This window comes from Dermacentor variabilis, chromosome 2, assembly GCF_050947875.1.
Source record: "Dermacentor variabilis isolate Ectoservices chromosome 2, ASM5094787v1, whole genome shotgun sequence".
Classification (NCBI taxonomy): Eukaryota; Metazoa; Arthropoda; class Arachnida; order Ixodida; family Ixodidae; genus Dermacentor; species Dermacentor variabilis.
The window spans coordinates 1,027,626-1,045,646 of NC_134569.1; the positions used below are offsets into that span (position 1 = coordinate 1,027,626).

The following is an 18,021-nucleotide window of genomic DNA, read 5'->3' on the forward strand; positions in this document are numbered from 1 at the left end:
ACTCGTTTAGCTCTTAAATGTTGTCCGGTGATCCATCATGAGTTCAAAAAGAGAATCACACAGCTTCCCTGCGTACGTATCTTAACCACTACCGTTATGCTGCCGCCGTACCACGCAGAAAAGCTAGCTTTACAGTTTGAAAAGAGTTCCATGACACGATTTAAGGCCTGCAGTGCAGCACGTTTCAAAGCACTGGGATAGCTTTTGCCAGCCTTCTACTGAGCTAGACATCCAATGACATTAAAAACAAGATATGCTCACCTTTCCTTGAAACAGAATCGATCCATCTATTGCACATATCGGGCGGAGGACTTACTCGTAAATACTTTTACCAGATCATCTGCCTTTCACTACGGCACACATCAGTAAATCCTGATGTCACCTACAACGTTAGGCTATCTGTAATCAACTCAGAAAAGCTAGATTATCCTATGAATCTTTTAAAACAACTTTTCCAGTCTTTTACGGAGGCTAGGAAAGGGAAATTTCTTGCCCTTGATCTAGCATTGCAGCTGCCAACTATGCTTGTTGTTTACAATTCTTGCACCACTCCTCCTCCTCCAGTTTCACAATTCAAACGCAAAGCATTCGCAAATTTCTGCTTTCTTTTTATCTTTGTGACTTTATTCATTTACCACCAATACAAGTGCTTTGTGCCTGCCGAAATGGCAGCAGGAGCGCTGAACACATCGCAGAAGCAAACGACAGTGAACAGGTTATAACTAGCGCCACTCTGCTTGTACATTCTGTCCCTGGCGGCAAAAGAGGCGAACTAGACCAGGCGTGCTGGAGCAGAGAGATCTGTGCAGGTCCGTAGTTCAGTAGGTCGTGGCAGAAACGGTGATGATGAGCGGGGATTTTCAGTAGCACCACTTCGTGTGGCAGCAAGGAGGCTCCGTTCAAAACAAAAATGGCGTTCAGCAAGTCGAACCATGCACCGGTCAGAGTCGGTGCATGGTGCTCTCAATCGAGTTGGCTCAAGGAGTGTCCGAAAAATCAGATGAGAGGTTGCAACGTGGCCGAACTTTCGGCAGTTGTTATACATTATGGTCTATGGGAAGAATGGCGGTGCCGCGAAGCAGACCGAATAATCGAGCATGTCCAAATTTTTGGAGTCCGGAAAATCAGTCGGCGACTGTATTAGCTTGTAGCAGCATCGATGTCGAGGACGATGAGAACGGCGGCTGGCTGGGGACAGGCCATTGTTTAGGAAGCAAAGCAGGCAGCACATGGTGGTCAGGAGATTTATCCGCCGAGGAACGACCGCCAGCTAGGGCCTTCTCTTCAATAAACATATACTCCTGTTTATTGTGGCTCATTGTGACGTAATAGTTCTGCGAAAACCCGCAATATAGAGGGAAGTAATGAATAAAGAGATAAATTCGTCCCGGACCAGGATGAATTTTTCTTCAACTGCAAAGCTTTTCTTTCAAGAAACCCGTATGGGTTTCCTTTGTAGCACTTAGCTACGTTCGGGTGGAGGTCTCATTTTCCCTTTATTAGTGGCTCATTTTAATCATCAATTTTGCATGCCACAAGATTGGTGACCACGGACAGCGGACATGGGTGGCGACAACTACAATGCTTCCATTGATCAGCACGGAAACACTGTTGTGGATGACTGATCGAATGACCCCTGCACCACAGTGCGACAGGGCTACTCTCACTGAGGCCAGTACTGGCCAGCAAACCCCCACCTCTGGATCGCTCAAGTAAATAGCTAGTTTGCCATCACACTGGTAATGTCGCAGACTCAAAAATTCAATCATCTCATATTCTCGCTGCCACCCGAAATTTCCACCGAGCTTCATGACCTGATCCATCAACCTCCAGCAACAGACCCTTTCGACATCCTCGCGAGTGAGCCTGTCAAACACACAACAATGTTGGAACAATGATGGCTACAGCAGTTTCTCCATACTGAAGAGCTCGGGGATTGCAAACCTTCACAGCTCCTGTGTCGTTTTCAACAGCTGCTTGGAGACAAGGCAATCACCTTTGATAAAAATTTGCTTCGAGAATTATTCCTACAACGTTAGCCTACCCCCAATCCACATGGTTCTGGCGACCGCTAGCAGTTTGCCTGCGTCCCAGCTAGCCCAACTTGCAGACTCTGTCATGGATGCATCAAGTCCCACGGTTTCATTCGTGGAATGTTCAACTGCATCCACTGTGCCACCCTCGCCCTTCCTGCAAAGCCTGCATGCTGAATTCCGCGAGGAGATCTGCAAACTGTCAGCCCAGATCGCCACTCTATCTCCTCGATGCCAGCACTCTTCATCGCGTGGCCACTTTTTCTCATGTAGCTTGCCATCCTCATCAGGGCAAAGTGAATGCTGGTACCATCGTGCCTTCAGTAACACAGCGTGAACGTGCACAGCACCTTGTAGTTTTTAGGGAAACTCTTTCAGCAACACTGGAGGCGGCGAGTGGTGCTCGTGCCAAAGTCAGCCACTTAATCTTTGTGACTGACAAAACCACAGGCCTGCATTTTCTTGTGGATACTGCTGCGGAAGTCAGTGTAATCCCATCCTCAGTTGTGATTTGCAAGCGCTGGCAAGTCCAATCAAGCCCATAATCTGCCAGTAAGACCTCCATTGCCACCTATGGGGAACAAGCACTGTCCTTCAACATTGGCTTCCGCAGGACATTCTGATGGATTTTTCTTATTGCTGTTGCTGCCCACAGGATTTCCTGCACCACTACATCTCTTAGTTGAGATGCACAGCAAACATCTCATTGATGCTACAATGCACCTTTCTGTGCTTGGTATAGCCTCGCGAGTACCACTTCTGGTGGTCAACAGCCCATTGCCAAAGTCCAGTCTACATAAGACTCCTTGAGCGATTCCCATCCTTTCTTCAACCTCTTTCTTCAACTTCTTTTTGCCGGTCAAACATGACGTCACTCACCATATCATTACAACCGGCCTGCCTGTCCACGCTCGAGCTCGTTGTTTACCACCTGATCGCTGCAAGATTGCACGTAGCGAATTTGAACAGAAGCTCGAACTCAGGATCATACAGCTTTCCTCAAGCCCTTATGCATCTCCACTGCATATGGCGCCCAAGGCGCCGCCTGGAGACTGGCAGCTGTGCAGAGATTACCTGTGCCGCTATGCCCGCTTCAACATCAAGTGCCGGCGAAGCTCTTCCCGAAGAAGAGCAACTCGCACGCGTCGAGTGCCGTCGTGAGCAAAAGCGTCGGTGCGGGTGGTGCCGTCCAACGAATACCACTGACAATAATCGAGCCAGGGAGGCGAAACGCAAGCGCGACGCATACCAAGACTGCATATTGTGCATTGCAAAAACGCACATCAGTCTGTGAGGTCCCACTATTAGAACGTTTCCCAGGTGCGACGTCGAGGTTCTGGAGAGAGTTTATCGAGAACCCGTTTGGGGGGGGGGTGCCACGTGTGTCATGCGTGACTGTCTTTGGATCGCTGAGACTTGGCCGTGGGTGCATTGCGGCAGTGCAACTCCTCTCCCTTCCGTAGCAACACAGGAAAACCCCAACATAGCAAAACCAACCATAGTGCTGCTTTGCTGGACTTCCATCTTCACAGGGTGGAAGGGCTCCGAATTTTTTCTTATAAGTGAGTGGGAGTACTTATTGCAGTGGCCAATACCTCATGTTGTGTTTGCAGGCTGTTGGCCAAGCTGCAAGGAGAGGCACCCAAAGAGCCAGCACCCTGTGATGTGCTGCAGCTGAGCGCGCAGGCACAGCGGATGGCACGCAGCCTGTGTCACCAGGCGGTACCACATGGTGGCAGTGCCAACCTGCGGCTAGGCCCATCACCTGTGGTGTGTGCCACGCCAGCTGAAACCTTTGCCCGCCGCACCGATCGTGCCTACGAGGCAAGCAGCCCTCCTTGTCATCTGCATTTGCTTAGCGTGTACATTGCAATGGATATTAATCTTGCTCATTCTACCGCTCTTAGGTGGAAGCTCGTTGCCTAAGTGTCGGTGTTGTCATAAACTTTGTGTCCACTGCTTGTCTCATCTTCTGCTGCATTCTACCTAGAGCATGTGTCCATTATGCACAAATACTTTGAGGTTCACGTCTACTATGTTGTACATGTACTGTGTAAGTTACATAGATGCATAAAATAACACTGCCTAATGACTACATGCCTAATAGCAATAGCAATGCATAATTACAACTGAGTAAATTACCACACAAAAGGTCCTTAGTCCTAAAGTACCACTGCTGATAAATACTTGTATATCGACTCATTCATGTTCTATTCTTGGGGTCCTTTTATACTGTGACGTTGCAGAAATCACATAAAAGATGTATTTACAATATTTACAAGAGAGACAACGATGCATAAACAAGATGGCTGTCGAGACCGATTCCATGTCTACACGTCAAATCGTCTTCTGACTGGCGCCACTTCTCGTTGTGCCGTAACATTACCCCAGCCTGGAAAGGCGGTGTCTTGGCACTGACTATAACTCGTGGCAAAGTAAGGCTTCAGCCAGGTCACATGCACAACGTCCTTGGGTACACGCGAGTCCAGCGGAGCAATCTCATAGTTGACACCACCAAGCTGATGCAACATCATGTAGGGCCCTGTGTAGCGTGGCAGCAGCTTTTCAGTCAAGCTGACAGGGCAACATGGCGTCCATAGGAGGACAATGGATCCAGGAGGAAATCGAACGTCCCTGTGTTGGCTCTCGTACCGGATCTTCTACGTGGCCTGAGTATCAGTGAGGCAGGAGCTGGCAATCTGGTGTGCCGTACAAACCCAGGCGAAGACGTCTTGCGCGTACTCAGTGGGAGTATTCGTCGAAGAAGGAAGCAGTGTGTCAAAGGGACAAAGAAGGGTGGCGGCGGTACAGAAGGTAGAAAGGTGAAAAGCCAGTGGTCTTGCGGTGGTACGAATTATAGGCTAAGGTCACGAAGGCTAACGTGCTGTCCCAGTTACTGTGTTCGTCGGAAACATACATAGACAGCATTTATATCAACGTGCGATGAAACTGCTCTGTCAGTCTGTTTGTCTGTGGGTGGTAGGCAGTGGAAAGCTTGTGCTTGGCAGAACAGGAGCAAAGTAGGTCTTCAACTACTTAGGACAAGAAGGTGTGCTGCGATCAGTGAGGAGCTGCCGGGCTGCACCAGGATGGAGGATAATGTCATGTAAAAGGACATCTGCCACGTTAGTTGCACACCTTGTGCGCAGAGCTCATGTGATCGCATACTGGGCCTCGTAATCAGTCGCAACTACGCCCCACTCATTTCTAGATTTCGACATAGGAAAACGACCAAGAAGATCAAGACCGACATGAAAGAATGGTTCTGAGGGCACATCGAAGGGGTGAAGGCGTCCAGCGGGCAGCACAGCAGGTTTTTTTGCAGCGCTGACAGAGCACACATGCTACAACATTGCGGTTCACAGAGCAGTACAAGCCTGGCCAGTAGAAGCGTCGCCGAACGCGGGTGTAAGTACACAAAATGCCGAGGTGGCCTGCAGTAGGGTAGTCATGCAACTGCTCAAGAACTGATATCCGGAGATGGCGTGGTACAATGAGTAAAAATTCTTGTTCTTCAGGGCGTAAGCTGCCACGGTAGGGAACGTCGTCGCGAAGCATGAGTATGCACAGTGCGGGCTCCGAATTTTCAGAGTTGAGCCGATTGATGAGAACACGTAAGCAGTCATCACGTCATTATTCAATGCGGATGTTGTGCAGATCAGAAATGGCCAGGATGCAAAAGTCGGTGTCAATGGCATCATATTCAGGATGACAAGTAAGGCAGTCAGTGACCTTGTGCAAATGGCCTGTCTTATATTAAACATCAGATCAATACTCTTGGAGCCGTAGTGGCCATTTACCCATTTTTCAAAGGCTTTCAATCGCGTCCCCCATCATCGACTAGTGTCCAAACTTTCATGCCTTCACTTCGACCCACTAATCCTGTCATGGATCGTCTGCTTCCTGACAGATCGCCTCCAGTTCACCTGTGTTGGCGGTTGCTGTTCAGATACTACCAAAGTAATATCGGATGTACCACAGGGATCCGTCCTCGGCCCACTCCTTTTTCTAATATACATTAACGACCTCCCAAAAGACATATCATCTACAATACGTCTATTTGCCGATAACTGTGTTATTTACCATCGTGTCACTGCTAACACTGACCAATCAATTCTGCAAAATGACCTAAATTCTATATACAAGGGGTGCTCACGCTGGATGATGAAATTAAATGTCTCCGAATGCAAGTTAATGCATGTATCACGTAAACGCTCTATATCCAAATTTCCATACTCTTTAGGCTCTGTGAATTTATGTGAGGTCGACAGTTACCACTACCTTGGCGTTATTATCACTAACAAACTAAATTGGTCGAACCACGGTCTATAAATAATAGCCGATGCCTCAAGATCCCTTAACTATATTAAAAGATCCCTATCCTTGTTTCCTCCGTTGATTCGTAAACTAGCATATGAAATTTTCATCCGTACCGAATTAGAATATGCGTCTACAATTTGGAATCCGCATCAAAAGTACATGATTGGCACCTTAGAAGCTACTCAGAATCGTGCCTCCCATTTTATCTTATCGAATTGTGACAACACTATCAGCGTTACTAACTTGAAATTATCTATTGGGCTACCCCTTTTAGCATCAAGACGTATAATTTCGCAACTCTGCCTTCTCCATAAATTGTACTATAACTTTCCTGACCTTCGTTCCTCGCTTTTATTTCCACCTGTGCGCTCATCACATCGTCTATTCAGTTCTTAAAGTATCCAACGCCTTCATGGTTCTACAAACGCTTTCAACAAATCCTTCCTTCCCGTTGCAGTAGAACAATAGAACTCGCTCCCAGAATCCATTGTTGTACAGTGAAACCCTTTGAAATTTCTAGAGTTACTAACGACCCATATTTGCAACTAATTATGCAAAAACCTGTTTTGTTTTTTAGTGTTTTTTCAGTTGTTGCTTTTTGTTGCTTTGTACGTGACCTTTCCTTCTGTGTTTGTATTATTGTTTTGCCCCTTCCCCCCTTTATGTAATACCCCACATGGGGCCCTTAAGGGACTAATAAATGATGATAATGATGATGATGATGATGATGATGATGAATAGTCCAGTGGGATCTTTAAGTGAGAAGAGTCAGCTCAAGGTGGGTTGATTGGTAACCACAGAAAATGTGCGGCCGTAAAAGTAGGGGCAGAAATTGGCAACTGCCCAAACTAACGCCAGACACTCCCATTCGGTAATTGAAAAATTCCTCTAAGTGGGCGACAGGAGGTGACGGGCGTGTGCAATTATGTGCTCTGCATTACGCTGCCATTGAACAAGTACAGCCCCAATTCCATGGCCACCTGTGTCCGTGTGAAGTTCAATGGAGGCGGATGGATCATAATGAGCCAGCAATGGAGGAGCCGTGAGCAAGCGTATGAGGGCAGAGAAGGCTTTGGCTTGTGCAAGGCCCCATGTGAAAGCAACATCCTTTTTAAATAAGTCAGTGAGTGGGCGAGTGGTTTCGGCGAAATTCTTGATCAAATGATGAAAGTATGAGCATAGCCCAACAAAGCTTCTTACGTCTGCGGCGGAAGACGGAACAGGAAAGTTCTGGACAGCGCGAACCTTGTCTGGGTTGGATTGAACGCCAGCGGCACTGACAAGATGGCCAAGACTGGTTATTTGACGACATCCAAAGTGGCACTTGGATGAGTTTGATTGCAGGCTGGCGCATCGGAAAACAGCAATAGCCGATAGATGCGTTAGATGAGTCGTAAAAGTTGGTGAAAAGCCTATGAGATCATCTAGATAACACAGACATGTGGACCATTTACAGCGGTGAAGTAAGGAGTCCATCATTCTTTCGAAGGTTGCCGAGGCATTACAAAGGCTGAGTTGTATAACCTTGAATTGGTAGAGGCCGTCAGGTGTTACGAAGGCAATTTTCTCACGGTCCATGTCATCTACCAAGATTTGCCAATAGCCTGATCGGAGGTCTATTGATGAAAAGTACTCGGCTCCTTGCAAGCAGTCCAAGGCGTCATCAATATGCGACAAGGGCTAGAAATCCTTGCGTGTGATTTTGTTAAGGTTTCTATAATCCGCACAAAAGTGCCAACTGCCGTCCTTATCCTCGACAAGGACAACAGGGGACACCCACGGTCTGCGAGATGGCTCTATAACGCCCTTAGTCAACATATTGCTATGGCATGAGCCAGGCGAGGAGAAGAGGAGGAAGACGTTAGCTGGCGCAGTCTCGACGTAAGTGGCTGGACTTGCGTGTCAAACGATGAAAGGTCGGCAGCAGCGAAATTGACAGGGATGTGTGACAGCGACCAAGGCGGTAGCAGCAAATCATTCGAAACAACGCAATAGTTCTCTGGTAAGGATGTGTCGGCAAGGGTGGCGAGAAGCATGCTATTCAAAGTAATTTTGCCTGTGCCACAGTTAACGGATGCGTCACAATCCTGAAGAAAGTAAATCCCGAGAATCACATCATGAGTGCACCGCAGTAGTATGAGAAATTCTGTTTTAAGATCTTCTCCTCCGAATAAAGCACTTGCAACACAAATACCAAGGGGAACTAGGCACTCTCCACTGACACCACAAAATCTCACACCATCATTCCACAGGAGTATAACTTTCCGACCCAGCCTCTCTTTGAAAGTCACACTCATGACAGAAACGGTAGCACCAGTATCCACTAACGCTGTCGCAAGTATGCTATCAATTAACACATGACTTTGTTCTTCACCATCATATAGGCAGAGGAGTATTTCTCAGAGACACAGACTGTCCGGCGACCTTACCTCCATTGGCCGCGCCGGCTACTTTCCCGATGGCGGTGGTGACGTAGCACGTCGCCATGGTGACGGCGAACAGCGTTGGCGACTGATTGGTGGCGTCAGGCTACGGTCTGAAGCTGGCGAGCCACTCCTTGTACTATATTGACGGCAGGTATTCCAAGGTGGCGCACCTGTGGTGTTTGCAGTATCAGGGTCTGTCGGCAAACGGTCGTCATAACTGTCACGTTCAAAATTAGGCCAAGATGGTGGTGGGCCATATGTTGTCTATTGGCGCCGGCGACAAAAACGAGCAATGTGTCCTGAGATGCCACAGCTGTGACACACAGGCGATGCGCAACCGACGTTGTAAGCCTCAGGGTCAACCCTGGGATGCTGCAAATAATAAACGCAATCTTCTGAATTCCGATTCGTGGTGGTAGCTCGGTGAGTGCGTTGATCGTGTGTCATGTCGTCAGCAAAGGAACGTCGGTGCTGTCGCAGCTGATCGACTCGATAGCCTGCAGCGCCTGGCATGGCAGACAATGCGGACACAGCAGATGCATGTTCTTGAGGTTGATTGGAAGCGCAACCAAGCTGTTTGACATCCGCCCCTTTGGTGTGTCGTTGAAGTTCTTCGCGGACAATTTGCCTTATAGTTGCCACAAGGTCAAATTGAAAACTATAGTTGTCGTTATCGTCAACGCTTGCCACCGTTGTGACATTTGCTAACCTGCCGAACTTTGGCGTGATACGGCCCAGCTTCAAGGCCTCAAATGTGCGGCAATGCTTGATGAGGTCGGCAACCGAGGCGAGACTCTCCTTTCCAATTAAATAATTGTAAACATCCTCAGCTATGCCTTTGAGAAGGTGTCCAACTTTGTCCTCTTCGGACATGCGAGGATTGACCATTTTGCAAAGCTTCAGGATCGCCTCTATGTAGTAGTACAGGTCTCCCCTGGGACTTGAGTGCGCTGAAGCAATGTCTGCTCCACCCACTTCCTTTTCGTGGTGGAATCGCCAAAGCACTCTGTGAGGTCAGTAACTAAGCTGTCCCACGTTGTGAAGGTATCTTCATGGTTCTCGAACCACACTAGCGCAGTGTCTGTGAGGAACAAAACGACATTGTCGAGATGAGCCATGGAGTTCCAGCCATTGTACTTGCTCACACGCTTGTAATGGGTGAGCCATTCCTCCACATCCTCGCCGAATTTTTCTGAGAAAGGGCAGGGCTCCCTCTGATGCATCCAGGCACCAGTTGTTCGCACTGGAGCAGCCAGAGAAGGCTTTTGGTCACTGCCGTGGGACATTGGTATTTCAAGTGGTGTCGAAGGCAATCAAGTGAGGCGTCGGCTCCGGCGTGGCACTTGCTGCAGCAGCTCCGTTGTCTTGGTCGAAGTACCCAGGACCTCCATCACAAAACAATATTATTGACTTCTCGTTGTATCACTTGTCTCAGCATGGGAAACACGATACGGCCGGTAGCGTATTGGATTGTCATCTTTGGTATAAATACAATGGGTGAGCACCGATGTCTGGGCTAAAAGGTGGTTGTCCAGGTCAAAAATGTTGTGGTAAGTTTCCAAGAGACGGCAGAGGTCAGCAGCTTGTGCCGGAAGAAGATCAAGTACAATTATCTTGCTAAGTTCGACTGTGAGAGTGGGTGAATCGGAGGTTCTTGTAGAGGGCGATGGAATTTTGGCGTCAAGAGCCGATATCTCACAGTCTTTAACAGGCGAGATGTTGCCCAAAGACATGCCTCTGGGAAGAATCTCAGTCGAGCAGTTAAAATTACGGAGAGGGAGCAAAGTCTGATTACCTGTAACAGTGAGCACGATATGGGGAACACCCAAATTTCTTTCAAGCAGTATGACAGTGGTGAAACATAGTACATGGACGCCGTCAGGAACAGATGGAAACGACAGTAGAGTGACGTACGTAGTGGCTTGAAGTGACAAGCAAATCTCTTCGAGAGAGCATAACCGTGGTTGTGTGACTGGTGGACTATAGCAGCTGTAGGGCAGTTCAAGCTGAATGGCACTAGACGTGCAATCAAAGAGGGCTCTATGGGACAATAAAAAACTCTAAGCCAAGTACCGTATTCACTTGCATAACGATCACACTCTTGAATTTTGTTGTCAGAATTTGATTTTTTTTCCCCGTGTAATGATCACACCCTGAACTTGGCACAGCGATATGTTGTGTGCCAAGTCTAGCTGATGATGGTTATGCTTACCATCTGTCGAATGCTATGCTAATGACCCTTCAAGACGTACCAAGTAGTCTGCACGCACAAAACAGATTCTTAAGCAGATGCCCTGTTTCATTCCTTTCATCACTTTCTGCATTTCCTATAAAAAAAATCGACAACCAAACTTGCCTTGGTTTTATTATATGTAGGCTTTATAATGGTTGTGGTCAACAACAACAAAAAAGTGCCTTTTGATTCCTCTCGTCGGCACTCGTGGGCACACTACAAATCGCGAGCGGCAGTGATAGTGTCCATACTTACATTGATACATTAGAAGTGTACTCTATTCATATGCTGATGCTTGTAACACAGCTAAGATATTTGCCCTCCCTTAGCGGAAACGTGCTGTATTAGGATTGTAGTGAGGACAAACGCCGCAGTTTTCGCAGCATGCCCGCCATGTGTTTCTGTCACTGGCAGCTGAGCGCTCCCATCACTGTTTCTGTCCCCTCAAAGTGGACATGGCTACGTTATTTCCGCACACTTGCCGATATTGACGACGTTATTCATTACTGATCCTGAAGAAACTGTTTCAATGCACATAATGTATTCAGGAGAAGAAAAAGAAATAGCGTTCAGCACGTTCGACTTGCTCCGCCGGCTGCCATTCTTGTTTTGATGTCCCGCACTGTTACAGAGGCAGCCACCTGTTTGTTGACCTGTTGTCATCCCGCAGGAAATGCAGAATTAAAAAAAAATTTACCTTGCATAATAATCACACCCTTCAGTTTGCGTCAACTTAAAGAAAGAAAAAAAAGCGTGATCGTTATATGAGTAAATGTGGTGTAACATCATAAGGGCTTTGTTCCAAAATGCAAACAAAACAGTCGTGCCCCGCAATGCCAATGCGAGCGGTGCACATACCAAGCACGGTGGGATTTCCTCCTTTTGCGACGCGGAAGGGGCGTCATGCAGCAGGTGTGAGAACTTTGTTCAGGCGTTGGCACAATTGGCCACGCATAACAGATACATGCGCGCCAGTGTCAATGAGCACTGAGGCACTGACACCATCAACTAAAATGTCCATCAAGTTCTGTTCGGTCAGCAAAGTGATTTGCAGTTGGGTCATCAATGCAGCGTCACTTCGGGGAGCTGCATTGCTTAGTTTTCCGGAGACAGGCGTCAGGGCTGTATTGAAGACGGTGGGCAACAAGCCTGCGGCAATAGGGACGATGGTTGATGAGCTGGTGGTGAACAGGGCTAGTGGCATCAAAATGATGATGAGAGACTGTTCCTAGGAGCACGAATGTCATTGTTTGGTTGTTGCGGTGCCAATGGAGGCTGGTGACAATGCTCGCTCTGTTCGGGGTGATAATGGGTAAATGGCAGTCGCAGAAGGGAGGAAACAGTACAGTTGTTACAATGGTGAGCAACTTGACCAATATGCCGGTAGGCAAAATAGATTGGCTGATTGTGTGCAGTTCGTGTAGAGGTAGAACAGCGGTGGCATAGAGGTAGAACACCCGTCTCGCGTGCAAGAGGTCCGTGATGCGAATCCCGGTGCCGCGCAATTTTCCACCGGATTAAAAAAAAAATGGAATCCGCGTGTTGATAAAATTGCATAAACAGGCCTGGAGTGTGGCCTGATCCCGGTGACCAGAACCGGTAACGCACTCCCTCACCAGAGCAGGATTGGCCACCCTGGTGCAGTACTTGGCCACAACCTCCTATATGAACACAACAATCAAACCCCGGCCCTCAGTCCCCAGCAGCTGTGAAGCAACTGACCACGGTGGTGGTCAGACCTGTGACGCAGCAGAGCGTGCTAAGAATCCCTGGCTCCGGACAGGCCGCCATTAGAATATGAACCTGGCAACATTTAACGCTAGAATGTTATCTAGTGAGGCGAGTCTAGCAGGGCTATTGGAGGAATTAGAGGGCAGTAAATGGGATATAATAGGGCTCAGTGAAGTTAGGAGGCCAAAAGAAGCATATCCAGTGCTAAAAAGCGGGCACGTCCTGTGCTACCAGGGCTTAGCGGAAAGACGGAAACTAGGAGTCGGATTCCTGATTAATAAGAATATAGCTGGTAACATACAGGAATTCTATAGCATTAACGAGAGGGTGGCAGGTCTTCTTGTGAAACTTAATAAGAGGTACAAATTGAAGGTAGTACAGGTGTACGCCCCTACATCCAGTCATGATGATCAGGAAGTCGAAAGCTTCTACGAAGATGTGGAATCGGCGATGGGTAAAGTAAAAACAAAATACACTGTACTGATGGGCGACTTCAATGCCAAGGTAGTCAAGAAGCAGGCTGGAGACAAGGCAATGGGGGAAATGGCATAGGCACTAGGAATAGCAGGGGAGAGTTATTAGTAGAGTTTGCGGAACAGAATAATATGCGAATAATATGCAAGTGGGATAGCCAAAAGTGGACGTGGAGGAGCCCGAACGGCGAGACTAGAAGTGAAATAGGCTTCATACTCTGCGCTAACCCTGGCATCATACAAGGTGTGGACGGGCTCAGCAAGGTGCGCTGCAGTGACCATAGGATGGTAAGAACTCGAATTAGCCTAGACCTTGGGAGGGAATGGAAGAAACTGGTACATAAGAAGCCGATCAATGAGTTAGCGGTAAGAGGGAAAATAGAGGAATTCCGGATCCAGCTACAGAACAGGTATTTTGCTTTAACTGAGGAAGAGGACCTTAGTGTTGAAACAATGAACGACAATCTTATGGGCATCATTAAGGAGCGTGCAATAGAAGTCGGTGGCAACTCCGTTAGACAGGACACCAGTAAGCTATCGCAGGAGACCAAAAACCTGATCAAGAAATGCCAATGTATGAAAGCCTCTAACCCTACAGCTAGAATAGAACTGGCAGAACTTTCGAAGTTAATCAACAAGCGTAAGACAGCTGACATAAGGAACTATAATATGGATAGAATTGAACATGCTCTCAGGAACTGAGGAAGCCTAAAAGCAGTGAAGAAGAAACTAGGAATTGGCAAGAATCAGATATATGTGTTAAGAGACAAAGCCGGCAATATCATTACTAATATGGATGAGATAGTTCAAGTGGCTGAGGAGTTCTATAGAGACTTATACAGTACCAGAGGCACCCATGACGAATGATAGAGAGAATAGTCTAGAGGAATTTGAAATCCCACAAGTAACGGCAACGGGGGAAGGCAGCTGGGGAGGATCAGGTAACAGCAGATTTGTTGAAGGATGGTGGGCAGACTGTTCTAGAAAAACTGGCCACCCTGTATACGCAATGCCTCATGACCTCGAGCGTACCGAAATCTTGGAAGAACGCTAACATAATCCTAATCCATAAGAAAGAGGATGCCAAAGACTTGAAAAATTATAGACCGATTAGCTTACTGTCAGTTGCCTAGAAACTATTTTCTAAGGTAATCGCAAATAGAATCAGGAACACCTTAGTCTTCTGTCAAGCAAAGGACCAGGCAGGATTCCGTAAAGGCTGCTCAACATTAGACCATATTCACACTGTCAATCAGGTGATAGAGAAATGTGTGGAAATATAACCAACCCGTATATATAGCTTTCATTGATTACGAGAAAGCGTTCGATTCTGTCGAAACCTCAGCAGTCATGGAGGCATTACGGAATCAGGGTGTAGACGAGCCGTACGTAAAAATAATGAAAGATATCTATCCGGCTCCACAGCCACTGTAGTCCTCCATAAAGAAAGCAACAAAATCCCAATAAAGAAAGGCGTCAGGCAGGGAGATAGATCTCTCCAATGCTATTCATAGTGTGTTTACAGGAGGTATTCAGAGACCTGGATTGGGAAGAATTGGGGATAAAAGTTAATGGAGAAGACCTTAGTAACTTGCGATTCGCTGATGATATTGCCTCGCTTAGTAACTCAGGGGACCAATTGCAATGCATGCTCACTGACCTGGACAGGCAAAGCAGAAGAGCGGGTCTAAAAATTAATCTGCAGAAAACTAAAGTAATGTTTAACAGTCTCGGAAAATAACAGCAATTTACAATAGGTAGCGAGGCACTGGAAGTGGTAAGGGAATACATCTACTTAGGGCAGGTAGTGACGGCAGATCCGGATCATGAGATGGAAATAATCAGAAAAATAAGAATGGGCTGGGGTGCGTTTGGCAGGCATTCTCAGATCATGAACAGCAGGTTGCCATTATCCCTCAAGAGAAAAGTGTATGATAGCTGTGTCTTACCAGTACTGACCTACAGGGCAGAAACCTGGAGGCTTACGAAAAGGGTTCTACTTAAATTGAGGACGACGCAACGAGTTATGGAAAGAAGAATGATGGGCGTAACGTTAAGGGATAAGAAAAGAGCAGATTGGGTGAGGGAACAAACACGAGTTAATGATATTTTAGTTGAAATCAAGAAAAAGAAATGGGGGGCATGGGCAGGACATGTAATGAGGAAGGAAGATAACCGATTGTCAATAATGGTTACAGACTGGATTCCAAGCGAAGGGAAGCATAGCAGGGGGCGGCAGAAAGTTGGGTGGGCGGATGAGATTAAGAAGTTTGCAGGGACGACATGGCCACAATTAGTACATGACTGGGGTTGTTGGAGAAGTATGGGAGAGGCCTTTGCCCTGCAGTGGGCGTAACCAGGCTGATGATGATGATGATGAGGATGATGATGATAATGATGATGTGCGGTTTGTCACTCGGCTGGATTTCAGTCGATGGACCTGGAGCATGAGACAACTGTGAAGCGGCAGTGCCATAGAATGAACTCTAAGATTAGTGAGTTCTTCGTGGACTATTGCCTGCACAAATGGTTCTGTAGGCAAATTGTTCGGTTCACTGGGACAGGAAAAAAAGGGCTGCAGGAGCCCTGGCTTCATGTTGTCACCGCATTATCCGTGTCAGGTCATCTGATGTGATGTTGCACATGTGTTCGGCAGACGTGTGAATGTCATTGCAACGCGACAGCTCTTGGCCTGCTCAAAGCGTTGATACTCTTTTATGATGTCCTGTACCATTTCACAGCTTTTCCACATGAGCAGGTTGAAATCATTGTCAGCGATCCCCTTCAGTCCATGCCCAACCTTGTCCGACTCGGCCATATCGCTGTCGGCCTTATGGCACAGAGCCAGCACGTCCTCAATGTAAGAAACGTATGATTCTGTGGGCGTCTGGGCACGGGTCTCTAGTTCTTTCTTAGCGGTGCTCCTCCGCCCAGCGGGACGCCTGAATAAATCCCTCAGATTCTGTTTGCACATGTCCTAGTTGTCCAGCTCTTCCTCATGGTTGTCATATCACACCTTCGCCGTGGTTAGATCCCATTTGTCGTGGGCACTTACACGTTCATATGTGGCAATCCACTCTTCCATGTCAAGGTGGACGGTGCCGCAGAACGTTCTTGGATCCTGCAGCAGAGCCAGCACAACCGTCGGGGTTGTAGGCATTGATGTGGGCTGTGCCATGTCGGGTCCTGTTTCATCCGTCATGTTGTCCAGTCAGAGGTGACGACCACTGCGGAGCTCCGTTGTTTTTCTTGTTGGTACCTCGCACCTCTGCCAATTTGTTACATTGCAGAAGTCACATATAAAGATGTATTTACAATATTCACAAGGGAGACAACAATGCAAAAACAAGATGGCTGTCGAGACTGATTGCACCTCTGCACGTCAAATCTCCTTCTGACTGGCACCACTCTTGGTTGTGTCGTAACAATATCGGCTTTTAAAAAGAAGCATTATAGATAGCATGAGGAAATACATCTTCTCACCAGGAAGCTTGTTACAGAGTCGGATTGTTCAAAAAAATATTGATCAGCTTATGTGTCGCTGAAGTCATGCACAGAACATGCCGCAGTGAATAAAAAATGCGGTAAGGCTAATCAGAGATATTAACTAGGGGTGTGTGAATATGGAATATCACTTAATCGAATAGTGAATGTTCGAATAGTTCTATTCGCGAATGGAATATCTGCTGTTAGGTTGTTCGAATATTCAATATATTTGGTGTAGAGACCCGCACCGTGCCACATGTTGCGTGCGCTATGGATCCCGTCGTGCTCAATGCCGTCCAAGCAAGCGTTTCACTTCATTTGCTGCACAAAAGAATCGTCGAGGGCGCTGCATATGGGACGCAGGCAGGAAGTCTGGAACTATAGAACAACATATCCTAGACGAAAATGGAAGCCAACTGGAAGGAGAGGCAGCATTAAAGTAGATCTGAAAAATAACAGCCAAATCATTTCAAGGCAATAGCGAGGTGAGGGAAAAAAAGCATGAACGAGAACAAGATGGAAAAAGAGCTGGTGCTGAGAAATTTGAACTGGAAGAAAGCTGAAAGGAAAATTCCTAAGTGGAGAGAAGCCAGAGAAGAAAAGAGACCATTACAGGCGACTTTTTTTTAGACATCACCGGAGTGTATGACAACATAGACCTCAACATTTTGTAGGATATTCTGGAAGGGGAAGGCATAGGCAGCAACTGAATAGAGCTTTTGAGGGAGATTTACCTAGAAAATGCCATTTGTGTTGAATGGAAAGGGATCAGGAGCGAGGATAAAGTTGATATCACCAAGGGACTGAGCCAGGGGTGCCTTTTATCCTCGCTGCTGTTTATGATGTACATGGTAAAGATGAAAAGGGCGCTTGAAGGAACCAGCATCGGGTTTAATCTCTCATGCAAACAGGCAGGCACAGTCATAGAGCAGCAGCTGCCAGGCTTTATTTGTTCGGACGACATTGTGTTTGTTGCTAACTAGCAAAGTGATATGTCTGGCTAATATCTTTGAACAGGAATGTAACAATTTAGATTAAAATTGAGCGTTAACAGATAAGGTTTTATGGTATTCGGTGAAAACAGTCAACAGTGCCAATACAGGGCCAGGCAATACCTTAGTTAAAAAAATACAAATTCTTTGGTGTATGAATAAGTGAAGGCAATAGATATATGGAAACACAGCAAAAACAGTAATGGCAAAGGGGAAGAGAAATGCGGCCATAACGAAACACAGAGCGCAATGGGGATACAATAGGTATGAACTGCTCTAGAGTATGTGGAAAGGTGTAATGGTTCCAGGACTTACATTTGGAAATGC

The 18,021-nt window shown here is 47.0% G+C and overlaps 1 protein-coding gene across 3 annotated transcripts in view; it reads left to right on the forward strand.

Annotated features, from left to right (window-relative positions):
* The window catches only part of LOC142571285 (golgin-45), a 125,062-nt gene that overhangs the window by 56,504 nt on the left and 50,537 nt on the right, over window positions 1–18,021 (forward strand). For all 3 annotated transcript variants that reach the window (XM_075679523.1, XM_075679525.1, XM_075679524.1), the window contains exon 6: window positions 3,647–3,857. In XM_075679523.1, coding sequence (XP_075535638.1) covers window positions 3,647–3,857 — 211 coding nt within the window. The remainder of the gene's footprint in view (window positions 1–3,646; window positions 3,858–18,021) is intronic.